This window comes from Venturia canescens, chromosome 4 (genome assembly GCF_019457755.1).
Source record: "Venturia canescens isolate UGA chromosome 4, ASM1945775v1, whole genome shotgun sequence".
NCBI classification, from domain to species: domain Eukaryota; kingdom Metazoa; phylum Arthropoda; class Insecta; order Hymenoptera; family Ichneumonidae; genus Venturia; species Venturia canescens.
Window position 1 is genome coordinate 6,630,516 of NC_057424.1, and position 12,385 is coordinate 6,642,900.

At 34.4% G+C, this 12,385-nt stretch overlaps 3 protein-coding genes across 9 annotated transcripts; 1 reads left to right on the forward strand and 2 right to left on the reverse strand.

The window, feature by feature from the left end:
* The first annotated feature begins 432 nt into the window (after positions 1–432).
* Positions 433–6,805, forward strand: LOC122409077 (E3 ubiquitin-protein ligase MARCHF5-like). 6 transcript variants are annotated; one of them, XM_043416322.1, is made up of 7 exons: positions 433–658; positions 1,458–1,690; positions 2,419–2,566; positions 2,810–3,012; positions 3,539–3,857; positions 3,951–4,131; positions 4,775–6,805. In XM_043416322.1, the coding sequence occupies exons 2-7, from the start codon at positions 1,498–1,500 to the stop codon at positions 4,931–4,933; spliced, it is 1,203 nt and encodes a 400-aa protein (XP_043272257.1). In that variant the 5' UTR covers positions 433–658; positions 1,458–1,497; the 3' UTR covers positions 4,934–6,805. The 6 variants fall into 6 exon arrangements, with proteins under 6 accessions (XP_043272257.1, XP_043272253.1, XP_043272258.1 ...); XM_043416318.1 differs by having other exon boundaries at positions 434–658; positions 2,804–3,012; XM_043416323.1 differs by having other exon boundaries at positions 435–658; positions 2,804–3,012; positions 3,966–4,131.
* On the reverse strand, positions 6,769–10,136 carry LOC122409078 (2-aminoethanethiol dioxygenase). The gene is made up of 2 exons (XM_043416324.1): positions 9,277–10,136; positions 6,769–8,763 (listed from the first exon to the last, which is right to left on the reverse strand). Exons 1-2 carry the CDS (start codon positions 9,574–9,576, stop codon positions 8,362–8,364), a joined length of 702 nt encoding a protein of 233 aa, XP_043272259.1. The 5' UTR covers positions 9,577–10,136; the 3' UTR covers positions 6,769–8,361.
* A 498-nt stretch (positions 10,137–10,634) lies between these two features.
* Positions 10,635–12,284, reverse strand: ND-B17 (NADH dehydrogenase (ubiquinone) B17 subunit). Of its 2 annotated transcripts, none has more exons than XM_043416254.1 (4): positions 12,125–12,284; positions 11,699–11,984; positions 11,004–11,105; positions 10,635–10,865 (listed from the first exon to the last, which is right to left on the reverse strand). In XM_043416254.1, exons 2-4 carry the CDS (start codon positions 11,957–11,959, stop codon positions 10,728–10,730), a joined length of 501 nt encoding a protein of 166 aa, XP_043272189.1. In that variant the 5' UTR covers positions 11,960–11,984; positions 12,125–12,284; the 3' UTR covers positions 10,635–10,727. The 2 variants fall into 2 exon arrangements, with proteins under 2 accessions (XP_043272189.1, XP_043272190.1); XM_043416255.1 differs by having other exon boundaries at positions 12,113–12,271.
* Positions 12,285–12,385: the final 101 nt, after the last annotated feature.

Consider the following 12,385-nt stretch of genomic DNA (forward strand, 5'->3'; position numbering starts at 1 on the left):
CCTCGATCTTGACTTTTATTTTTCATTTTTTATGATTGTTAAATTTGATGATAGTTCGTGATTGTCGAATGCACGGATGAAATGAATTATAATGATAAAGCAACATTTTTACAGAAAAGATTTCTTATATACCGACTGTTGATTTTTCAACGTACATGCGTCGCTATAGTAACTGGCAATTCATACGAGTGCTGTTATATTAATTTCATTTTGTGCTAATTTTAAATTCTCATTAATGATCCTCGAAATAATAACTAAATCAATTGAATAATGTTGAAATGTTGGTTTTATCGAGAGAAATAAAACTTCATAGAGGTGACAGATGGGCTATGCGACAAAAATATTGATCTTACCTATCTTCAGAGAGGTTTTCAAACTCTCCAAATTATTAACGCTTCGCAAGTTGCCAACTGTAAAGAGCAAAATAATGTTTTTTTTGTCGGAGTCGGAACTGTTGAACTGACGAAACGATCAAGCTCGCGGTTCTTGGCTTCGTCAAAAACATTCAATAAATTCTAAATACTAATATTACAAATGAAATTAATGGTAGTACCTCAAGTTGAAATTAACATTTCAACTGCATCAAGCTGATTTTATAAAAGCCATTGTCAAACGTCGCAAAGGATTTGCTCATAATTTGCAAAATATTTATTCCCAGGTATGATACATATGCCAATTTGTATAAAAAAAAAAGACAAATCCACACGCTGAAATTCTTGTTTCCTTGTGTTTTGTACCGACACTGACATCGATATAGTACGTACCTTTTATTATTGCAACGTATTCTCCTGTCAATGTGACGAAAGAATGGCGAGCAACGGTCGGGTGTTTTTTTTTTTTTTACACACTTCGCTTCCCAACATACATTCGCATGTTATTTTAATATAACCTTTAACACTTGATCAACGTAGCATAAATTGCATCAGTTGATCGACCGCACCGTGTCTGTTTTTATCGGATTAATAATGCTTTAATTACTGTTTCTTTCTGAACAACTTTCTTTTTATCAATTTGTATTCTCTATCAACCTTGTTATCGTTTATAATATTTTTTATTGAAACATTTAACATTTACTGTAATTTATTTTCTTCCATTCGAAAGTGACTCAACCTTACACCAATATTTCTCCCATTCGAAAAAACTTGCCCCATCATGATTTAATGTTTGGAAAATATTTTTTCCCCAATAGTCTCAATCAATATTCGTTGCAATAATCCTGGCAAAAATGATGTGTTGAATCCAAGAAGAAATTTGAGCAAGAATCTCGTAAAAAAAAAAAGTATTTCCATCAATGCTTAACATCGCTGGAGTCAGCTTCGTTTTTTTTCCTTTCGTTTCAATTTTTTCTTATTGCCCTAGGACAAGGAAGATACAATGAAAGTTTTTGACTATTTGTAGATACAAAAATGATGCTCTTGGAGAAAGGAAATACGATCAAAGTTCTTGACTGTTTCTAGATACAAAATGGTGATAATTCAATAAAAAAAATTGACTGATATGCCAATCGGTATGTCCGATGGAGGCGGATCTCACGTTTCGTACAGTCTCGAAGGCGGCGGACGTGTTGCGAGAATTGATACAGGTACAACACGAACGGACATACCTGAGCTCCACAGAAGTTTGGAGGAGACCTTAAGGAGACTGAGCACTAATTTTATGCCACAGCGTCAGACTAGCGAGTCTAATAATGGTGATAAACATTGACTGATTTCAAGATTATTTACACAAAAATCACTAATGATGTAAATTCATAAAAATTTCATGATTTTGTCATTTGTGAAAAATCTGATAAGATTCATGTGTTTTCAGAACGGTAGGAACATCGAGGCGTATAAAGAGTTATTGTAAAATTATGAATAGATCTTCTCTGGATGATGATACTGTTCTTTAGGTTATCAAATCTTTAACACATCATGAAATGAAGTTGTTAATTTTTTTCAGAATACTTTTGAACCTTCACAGATTTTTCATGTTTTTGTTTCTTGCTCTAAAAATTTCACACATACAACATTGGACCGTTTTCAAAATCAAGTGTAAAATTCGTGGTTTTTCACGAATAAAAAAAAAAGGTGACATTTCAAAAAAATCTGTGTCTTCGAATTTGATTGTTAAATTTCAGTTTAATAGTATTTTGGTGAAAGGAAGAAATATTTGTAGATCTTTCAAAGTTCTAAAGCAACAAAACAGTTCAATGTGTAAGCAATGCTGGTGGTTTGAAAGATGACTGGAATAAATTACATTTTTTTTCCTTATCATTCTCAACTTTGCATATTGATGATGAATTTATGAGCTTGAAATTCAAATTGGAGTCCAAAGTTTCTGCAAAGGTTACAAGTATTTCATAATTCTCTGATCTACGCTTTCAATAAAAAAATTGTAACGTTATGAAGTATTGGGTCGTTTTTAATGATGTTACAGAGATGTCGGATACTCAAGCAGCAACGATATCTTCGGAGGAAACACCGTCAAACGTATGGGATCAAGAATTGTCGGTTGACGTGACCGACGGTGCATTATCGCCGAGTCAAACGACTCCTAGTGCCCCGACCTTGAGTTCAGACGACGAGTAAGTCGTTTGTTCAATTCTACCAGCCTTCTCAAAGGGATACGCAAAATCTGGAATCTGAGAAAAAAATACCAAAGATTAGAACTTCCTCTTGTTGAAATTCGATTCATCATAATTCTTCCGTTGGGACAATGCAGAGCCATTTTTGTGAAACTCGGAGAACCGAGAGTCGGCGTATCTCTTTGAAATTTCTTGGTCATGTTTAAATACGAAATTGATATTATCACTTGAATCTAGCGAAAGATATTGCTGGGTTTGTTTCGCGACGGACGAAGACGATGCAACGGCTTCTTGGGTCAAGCCTTGCCACTGTCGAGGCACAACGAAATGGGTTCATCAAGGCTGCATACAACGTTGGGTCGATGAGAAACAAAGAGGTCGTGCAGGAGCTCATGTCGCATGTCCCCAATGCAACACGGAATACATCATAGTGTATCCGGATATGGGTATGTAAATGTCATAAAATGAATTTTTCTCAGTAACGATGAACAGAAAATTTATCACTTTATTCAACCCCCACCCATGATTTTTTTCTTAATTTTCAAATTTCACCTCAAATATTGGCGAACTTGAACAAAATTATAATCGTACCGGAGACGCAAAGTATTTTTCTTCATAAAAACTTTCATGGGTATGTGTATGAATCAGCTCGCTCACAGTAATTTCGTTCACACTCATCCAGTTGATGAGTCATCGCAAAAAATGTTTTAAAAACAAGCGTCACATGAATTCACTTTGTTTTATTATCACAAAAGTTCTTGAATTTATTTTTTCATTTTAATGATGAAACTGTAAAACTCTGCAAAGCTGAACAAACAACACAAAACAGTAGCAATGAGTGAAAAATAAATTGGTTCATTTGAGTTTATTATCATCTGGTTTCACCTTTAAAAATGAATTCAGGAATTTGAAGAAATGCAGTGTAGACACAGAGAATGAAATTTAGGAATTGTTTGTTCGCATTGATTTCAGATCCCTTGGTCGTAATATTAGACACGATAGACGGTGTTATTTTTCGAGTTTGTCCATTCATAGCAGCTGGAATAATCGTGGGATCGATTTATTGGACCGCTGTAACGTACGGTGCGGTAACCGTAATGCAAGTGGTTGGTCACAAGGATGGTCTGACGATGATGGAACAGGCTGATCCTTTGATTCTCCTTGTCGGTTTACCGACGATACCGATCATGCTTGTGCTGGGAAAAATGCTCAGATGGGAAGATCAAGCTCTCAGCCTTCTTAGGAGACACGCCTGCAAAGTTCCAATTCTCAGACACTTTTTGCCTCGCAGGTATAAACTATGAGATGATTTTATTCTACATTCTCACCTCAATATTTCAATTACAAATTCGTTCTTTTTCTTTCTATTTTCATTTCATCGAAGGTTTATAAATTGTAGTTATTCCGACGATGATAGGACCCAATCTCAAGACGTTCCACGCATGAGCGACCCCGTTTCAGCCACTCGAATCTTGTGCGGAGCTCTTCTTCTTCCAACTATCGCTAGCATCTGCGGCAAGATTTTTTTCGTTAGCATCAACTCTAATTTTCAAAGGACTCTCTTGGTAAGTTGATAGATTTCAAGGCATGGGTTGCTCATTACAGACAATCGTGGAATTTTTCGTTAAGTTTAGACGATTGAAAAAATCTCCAAAGATTGATGTAGCTTAGCCGATACTGGAACTCCACGATCGTAAATATCAAAAACAATTCAGATGAAGGAAAATTATGAATAACACGTCGCAAAAATATTATCAAAAAAGCAGTTTGAAGATTGAAGCTGGGGAAATACAAAAAACATCGCTCTTGATCGTGAAAACTAAATTTCGAATTCAATATAGCTTTATTAAATTTAGCTATAAATGAAATATCTAATTCACAACTAAATTTTCTTCATCCAAATACATTTCGTTTGTAATTTTATCAAGAAATAAGGGATACTCTAAAGCTTCGAAATGTTCGGAAAACAGTTTTTGAACTTTTTGTAAATTTGACACTCGCTTAAATCTTATTATTTCAGTGAAAGAACAAATTTCTACCATATTTTCGTTCAGAATTTTGAATAAAAAATTCTACGACCTTCGAAACCAAAATTTCGTTCTGAACCAAAATTTCGGTGATGGATCGACTGGTGAATTCTTATTCATCTATCGATCTACTTCTGGTCAATCTTTATTTAATACAATGATTTACGTTTGTTCTGTGTAGGGAGGTGTAGCGTTTATAACGATAAAAGGTGCTTTCAAGATTTATCACAAGCAACAACAATACGTAAGACAGTGCGAAAGGCGTATAATGGACTACACGGATTCGAACGTAGCAATGTACAGAAGACAACAAAGCACGGATAACAATCAAACGAGTTAAATCCGTAAAGTTGTGTCATATTACGGACGTCAATCGATCGTAAATAAGTCTTTCCCAGTTTAAAGCGCTAAAGGTTTGAAAAGAAAACTATTAAAAAGAATACGACGAAACAGCGTTACCTGTTTAAAAGAAATTTCGATATTGAAACGGCGTACAGACCTTGCATGAGATTGTTCAAATCTCGTTTGTAATGGACAACATTGAAGCAAAGTTAAAAAAGAAAATACAGATGTACATACTCACATAGTTGCAGCTATTTCTTAAGTTGAGATCACCGAAGATCTCATTATTGCTTTAATATGGTTATTGACTAATCGGATATTGGTACGAGGACTATTCATTCAAATATATATCCTTTACTTTTGCGCAAAAGTATATGAGTAGATATTACCATTAAAGGAACAAAACGAAGTTATTGATTCAATAGACTTGTATCCAATGCTGCCTCCATCTGGTCAACGTCTCACGACATGGAAATTCTGATTAAATCCGACACAAAATTATTTACGAAATATATGAATATATATTTTTTCGATTTATTGGTACTTTTTTTTTATTGCTTGAAACAGAATACAAAAGGATTTTTCCTTTTAAGTTAAAAGAAATATTTAGACACGACCTAAGATTTTAAAAACGGAGCCTCTAAGTAATTAATTTTCAGTAAGCATTCCTCGTTTATTTTTTTTAAATTCACTGCGTTGAAGCTATTTTCAAGTCAACGCACGGAGATTTTTTTCGCTACGAGTGACCACGGTAGGAAAATTTTCCAACTATGTCAACACTTTGGACAAGTTTCCTTATTGTTTGAACAGCACAGTCAAATTCCGTTTCTGAACTGACGTGCGAAAACCCAAAAAAGTTAACGGCCTCAATGTTATGTCTTTGCCAATGATCGTTTATAAACTTTTTTTCCAAGCATTACGAACAAACATGAGCATCGGTATCGTCATTTCATTATTTCTTGAAGGAATACTTCAAATTTCCATACAAATAATTGGAAACAGTATTAAGAAGAATCAACTGTACGCAGGAGCAATCAATTTTCTGTTGGAAATTCGATTGAGAAATCGAATTATTAGTGACGAATAAGTAATTGTACTCCAGTATAGAAAATAATCGAATGAGGAAACCAATAATTATATTTGTTCGTATTATAGTTAAAAATATACTGAAAAACATTTGTAAAAAAAACTTTCTACCAGCAAAAACAAAAGCGTTGGTAAATTGATTAGTTTTTTTGAATTTTTGCATTCTGAACGATTAATGAAGTTCTAGTGGTCCGGTGCTTTCAAATATTTCTATATTCCTCGATAACAGAAAAGCTCGTCCAAAGTATTACCATATTCGGAGATTCTTAAACGATTATTGTTACCAAGTTCCTCCTTTAACGATTTCGAAGTTTGTGTCGCCGAAATGAAGTCAATTTTTGTTGTTTTATTGATAAAAAATTTCTCGCAATTTTTCGGCAACGAGAATTAACTGTACAACTTTTGTCGTCGAAAAATGCAGATATTGGCTACCAGAGGATAATTCTTTCTTAATTCGCTAACACCAATTGAAAAAAGAATTTTTGTCGGACTTGAAAGATGCAAATTTCAGTGACATGTTGTTTACGAGCACAAAGTTCGAAATTTTACCGCTACGAGCGCTGTTTGCGTCCGCGTCCCATCAATCGTTAACCGCGACTTGGATCGCGAATCGTTAAAAAATGTTGCATATGTAAGTTTTCCAGTGCCAAGATCGCGGCATGAAATTATCGTAACTTAGAACTGTATAAATGAAATAAGGAAATTGTGTGAAGACTAAACAGGGGTGAAAAGAATTCACAATCGGCATTTTCATGTGATGTACAAATATATTTACTGAATAATATTAACAGCTTATCAGTGGCTTAGAAGTTACAAATTAAGTACATTCGTTTCACTCTCTTTCACTCTTCTCTCTCTCTCTCTCTCTCTTTCTCACATGTACACATCCTTCGGTGTATTTGTTCTCATTCTTTTTCTAAATTCGACTTAAGATGATGGTCAGTCAGTATTTTAATCGGACGAACGATGTCAAAGAGTTTCAATTTCAAAAATTTGAGGTCTGATTACCGACTGATCCATCATCTTAAGTGCTGTGAAAATTTCAGCCGAAAATTTAGCGATGAGATAACGATTCGAGCAAAAATAGAGTAAAAACAATACACATTCGAAAACTGCTTTCTGACAGTGCGAAAATGAACCGTGATAATCGAATGAGCGCTTGTGATTGGAATTTAATTTTTATACAAATTTAAAGCAATTTCTCTGAAAGACATTAATTACTATTATTTCGTTTAAGTGAAAATATATTTATTTACTCGTCGTCAGCATAAGAAACATTCATCCACAATCATGTCTTTTAATAAAATTACCCGAATTAAAATTTTATTGAGTATTAGATCTTTTACGCATCTAAAAAACCAAACGTTCAAGAATGAAATTGCACTATCCAATTGGATAAGCAATTTGTCAGATAATTCCACACGAATCTCTTTCTTTTCTAATCATAGAATCTTATTTTTTTATAGTATTTTTAAACCCAAAGGTTCGAAAGACTCAGAAACGTAGTGAGAAAAAGATGCCAAATAATTTACCCATGAACCAAGAATTATTGTCGACTTATGGCTTCTTTGAGAAGCATTTGAAAAACTGCTACCAGATATTTTTATAGTAAATCAGTACTCATTCGATTAGCACGTAATTTCGATTTGAATTGTAAAAATTTTTCAACAAATTGATTCCAACTCGAATAGCATTTTGCTTTTTTTTGTTCTTTAAAAATTTGAACCAACCAGACCATCGTTTACAATAGTTGAGAGTTTCACAATCATTCTTTGTACTATTCACTGCCATCATTTCAAATAACGCGAGTAATTTTGGGATTTTTCATTGAATTGTATTATAAATACGGAGCAATGCGAGCTCGGATTATTCTCTGAAAAATATAAATCACGACAGTTGTATTTTTCGAAGTACATTGAAAGCTCCGATTGCTATTGTTTCCTAGACTTGCCTGTTAAATAGAGTGAGGGAGTATACGATAATGAGGAAACAATTAGGTATCATCGATTATTATTGTTGCAGTGCTTGAATGAAAAAGCAGTTGAAGATAATATTGAAGAAGCCTTTGGGACGAAACGATGTCAACATCGTTTGAACAAGGGAGAAAACATTCTTCACCCTTTATTCCTTAAAATTCTCTGTGTTATTCGAAATTTTTTGTACTTCTGCTTCATTGGTCTTCACCAAAAAGCTAAAATAACTTTTGTTATTTCGATTTACAAAGTAAATAAACTATTGTCTTACCAAGGATCAAAATTCCAACATCAGGAGACGATCGAATTCACAGAGTCATTGGTCGCATATTTTTATGATACAACAAGAGGTGCAAGACAGTGGAAATCATCTGAGCTCTGGACCAGGATATCTCATACTTCTCGCATAGAATTCTGGCGGTTTGTTTGCCGCTATGAGTTGAACTTCAATGGTTTCACCATCATCTCGCAAACATTGTTCTTTGTTGGTAAGTTCTCTGAAGTAAGTACAGGGTCTTAGACGAATGTCAGGTATTCGTGTTTCTAAAATGTACGGCGGACTCAAAATATCTAAAAATACAGCTGGTCCTTCGACGCATGATATCTCATGAAAATTTTTATCTTCTGGTGTTAATACACATGCTGGATCAGTGTCACGTACTGTCACAGTTGGATGCTTCAGTCCTGGAATTTCTTCTCCAGGCTGAATGAGATAATCTTCTCTTATCTGTACTGTATAACTGTTGATTTTTACTGCACCGGAGATTACCTGAAAATTTCACATGAATTAACATATATAAATCAAATTAGTACTTTGAAATCTTATTAATAGTAGTTCAAATATTTGTGAAAAATCAAGGGAATAAGGGAGCAAGGAATATCAACTATATTAGAAAATATTTAAAGTAATGTGTGTTGATCTCAACGTTTGAAATTTCCTTATGCATCAAGAGACTCGGTAAAATTCTTAAACAATAGTTAAAAACCAACATTTTTAAACAAGCGTAAACCACCATTTAGTAAATGGAAAAAACACATGTTAAATAAATTGAAAAAAAAAATTATTACAAGTTTGAACCGTGTAGAGTTCAAGAATATTGCAAAAAAATTAAATGGATTCGCATGGAGAAAAATTGAGAACTAATATATAGAATAGATATGATAAATTTCAACACGTTTCAATCTGTATCCTGCTGGTTAATACTTTGTTGTCAGGATACGTTGATACTCGTAATATTAAATCGCAGAAAAAATACCCGTAATAATTATGGGCATGAAATACCTTTAGCAAACCGTGCATTCCGGGATGATCGTGCATAGGCATTGTTACGCCGTGTTTTATAAGAAATATAGCGATGGTGATATCATTGTCTTCGAAAACATCCATAACGCACATAGGTGCTGATTGAGCTTCGACAAGACGGAGAATATGTTTATCGATTTTGACGTCCTCAGCCCGAATGTCGTTCATCAGAAGGCGTAATTTTTCAAAATTTTTCTGACACAACCGATATCCAACACTACGACGACCGGAAAATGTTTTTATCGCTTGTTTCCACAAAACCTCCATTGCCGAAGTCATATTTTTTACTGATTCGGTGTAATGATTTAATCGTCGAATCTATTATCACTATTAAATCAGCACAATTTCTTATTTTCGTCGTTTATTATTTTCTCGTACAATCGCGAAACACTCAATGTTGAAATTCGCAACTTTTGGTTTATAACCTCGATTTTCAGATAAGAACTTTTATTTGGACTTTATCAATGACGCGCAATTTACAAATCTTCGATCTTGCCATGCGATCCGAACGATGCAAATCATTCAAACGACGATTACACACGATAAAATGCGTCGACGGGCATACAAAATGAAAGTTTAAATATTTGTTGACAGATTATCTCCCGTGTAAGCAAGCGCAACCCGAAGAATTTTTTTTTCATTTTCGATCGCGTGAGTAGCGACCATTGAACAAACGAAATATCGCTTTCTTCCCATATCAAGCTCCGTCAGTTCCGGTTTTCAAAAGTAGATTCTATTCGTCAGAATAGATCTCAAAAAAAGATGTCACTTTTACATTCGTCGATCGATTAAATTATGGTAAACTCATGAAAAACATTTTCTTCGTGAAAATATACATGTTCAAATAAAATGTGATTCAATTTTTTCACCACACATACACCAAAAGTTGAACTTTCGGTTCACGGCGCATGTCATGAAAATATGCACTCCATCGGAGTGAAATTTAACTACCTCAAACCGCGTCCTTGTCACCCTTGCCTTCGGCTCGGTTGACAATTCTCCCTGCGATTTGAAGTAGTCTACTTTCCCTCCCTGGCTACATATTAGGTCTCTTCGCGCTGGCTGAAATTTCTGCACTATTCTATATATATAGTGATATCGTAACTCACGAAAGTGCAGAAAATTCAGCCAGCGCGAACAGACCTATTATACCAATAATCCTTTGTCATATTGAAGAATTATTTATCTTATGAATATTGTTGGAGTTATGAAAAAAAAGAAAATCAAATAAAAATTGAAGAAAGACATCGAGACGATTCCAGAGGCATTATCTGAAAAGTATTAATAATCATGTATCTATATCGAGAAGGCTTAAGAAAAAGAGTGATTAACATATGTCCCGTACTGCAATTTTTTTAATATACATGATTATTGTTACAGTAATATTATCATATGCAACAATTACTGAAGAACTACTTTCAATTCTATGTTTATATGGGAGAGTCTTTGAATCCGAAATCGCCGTAATCAGAATCTTTGTATCTTGTATAATGGGGGTATTCCTTGTCACTCGGGAAAAGACATTTTCGGTCCATCGATATTTTCAATGATGATTTCTTTGTCCAATCCTAGAAGAAAAGCAGTGAGGTACTTATGAACACTTGCAATCGGTTACCTAATTATTTTGAAAGAGTCGCGTGCATTCAATATACTACAATGAAACGACAAAATTGAAAAAGAAGGAATTGATTCATTTATGCACTTACACCACGATTGTATTTCAAATGATACCAGCCAGCCCAGATTATCAAAACGCCTAATACTGTTCTTCCAAAAGCATAGCGAACGAAAGCTGCTGTAGTATCTCCCTGTAAAATGAAGTATTTCCAAAATATATATCTATCGACAGAGCAATCTTTTGAAATTTGTTTTTTTCCAAGCTCACAGTAGAATTTATTCTTCATTTTGAAAAATGCTGCGAAAGTCATTGAAAATAAAAATATTTTAGAGAATATGAGAACGTTATTAAAAGATCAAAGGGGAGAGGAAACTGACAAGATACATAGAAGATGTTAAAAAAGAGACTGTAATCCAATGTGTGTTGACAATGTGTGTAAACAAGAGTAAGGATAAAAAATATAAAAAGAACAGGTGGATGACAAGAAGTATATGCTTGAAAATTAAAAAAATATTGCCTGTGCAGGGAAAAATAAATTAATCTACTATATCCTGAATTTTACAATTATATTGTCTAATAATCTGTTTGTCACAGCAGCTTTTTCCTCTATAATTATAGATATTCATTTTATTGTCCTTTCTTTGCAAAATTTATTTTGGTAGAAAACAAAATCCAAATTTGTAAACTGTTTTTTAATGCTGTTTTGGTCTCTTAAGTTCTGTAGAAAGGAATGTCCGGAGTTCATTTTTATCAAACGTACACAAAGGAAATATTTATATTTACCAGAGGTTTGCGAAGTGCTGCTTCAACTTTATTCAGTGGTGCCATGTAAAATCTTCTCAAGACGTTGTAACGTTCTTCATAATAATTAGCAGGTACAACAGGTTCCTCAGGGGCAAGTATTTGATCCTTGAGCCATTGCGCTCGCCAAGCTCTTTCAACATCTGACATGCCCTGGAGACGTTCTCGTTCTGAAATCATACGACCAGCGATGGTCATGGGCCTAACCCCACCGGTCTCACTCGGTGGATTGTACTCCGACATCCTGACAAATTTGGGATCTAGCTGTCTGAAAAATAGGAATACTCATTTATTTTCACGATTTTACGAATGGCCTGTCATAACAACGACACCAAAATATGAAAAAAGAAAACTACAGCACCGCTTAAAAAAATATTGTCATTCAATGTTCCGTACTTTTAAACAAACCTTCGAAAATACTAGACTCCTGAAAAAGTAAGAAAGTGCCAAAAAATGTTATCCAGCTGATATTTTTGGTTCGATAACACAAGGTTAGGTTGACGTTACGTCACACCTCACACCGGAGCACCGCCGGAGCCAGAGAACCAATAGAGAACCCAGAGAACATAGTATAGATTGTTCTCGCTAGTGTCGCATGATATATTTATTGCAATGCAAGCAGCGCCGTTAATGGCACATTTTTGAAACTTGCCTACGACACTACACGCA

Bases quoted from the DNA above. Each gene is read 5' to 3' on its own strand.
- LOC122409077 (XM_043416318.1), top strand. From the start codon at position 1,498: ATGCCAATCGGTATGTCCGATGGAGGCGGATCTCACGTTTCGTACAGT. The intron at 1,691-2,418 runs GTGATAAACATT...ATGATGTTACAG, and splicing joins GACTAGCGAGTCTAATAATG to AGATGTCGGATACTCAAGCA. The intron at 4,132-4,774 runs GTAAGTTGATAG...TGTTCTGTGTAG, and splicing joins ATTTTCAAAGGACTCTCTTG to GGAGGTGTAGCGTTTATAAC.
- LOC122409078 (XM_043416324.1), bottom strand. From the start codon at position 9,576: ATGACTTCGGCAATGGAGGTTTTGTGGAAACAAGCGATAAAAACATTT. The intron at 8,764-9,276 runs GTATTTCATGCC...TGAAATTTTCAG, and splicing joins GAATGCACGGTTTGCTAAAG to GTAATCTCCGGTGCAGTAAA.
- ND-B17 (XM_043416254.1), bottom strand. From the start codon at position 11,959: ATGTCGGAGTACAATCCACCGAGTGAGACCGGTGGGGTTAGGCCCATG. The intron at 11,106-11,698 runs GTAAATATAAAT...TTCATTTTACAG, and splicing joins CAGCACTTCGCAAACCTCTG to GGAGATACTACAGCAGCTTT. The intron at 10,866-11,003 runs GTAAGTGCATAA...CTTTTCTTCTAG, and splicing joins ATTTGAAATACAATCGTGGT to GATTGGACAAAGAAATCATC.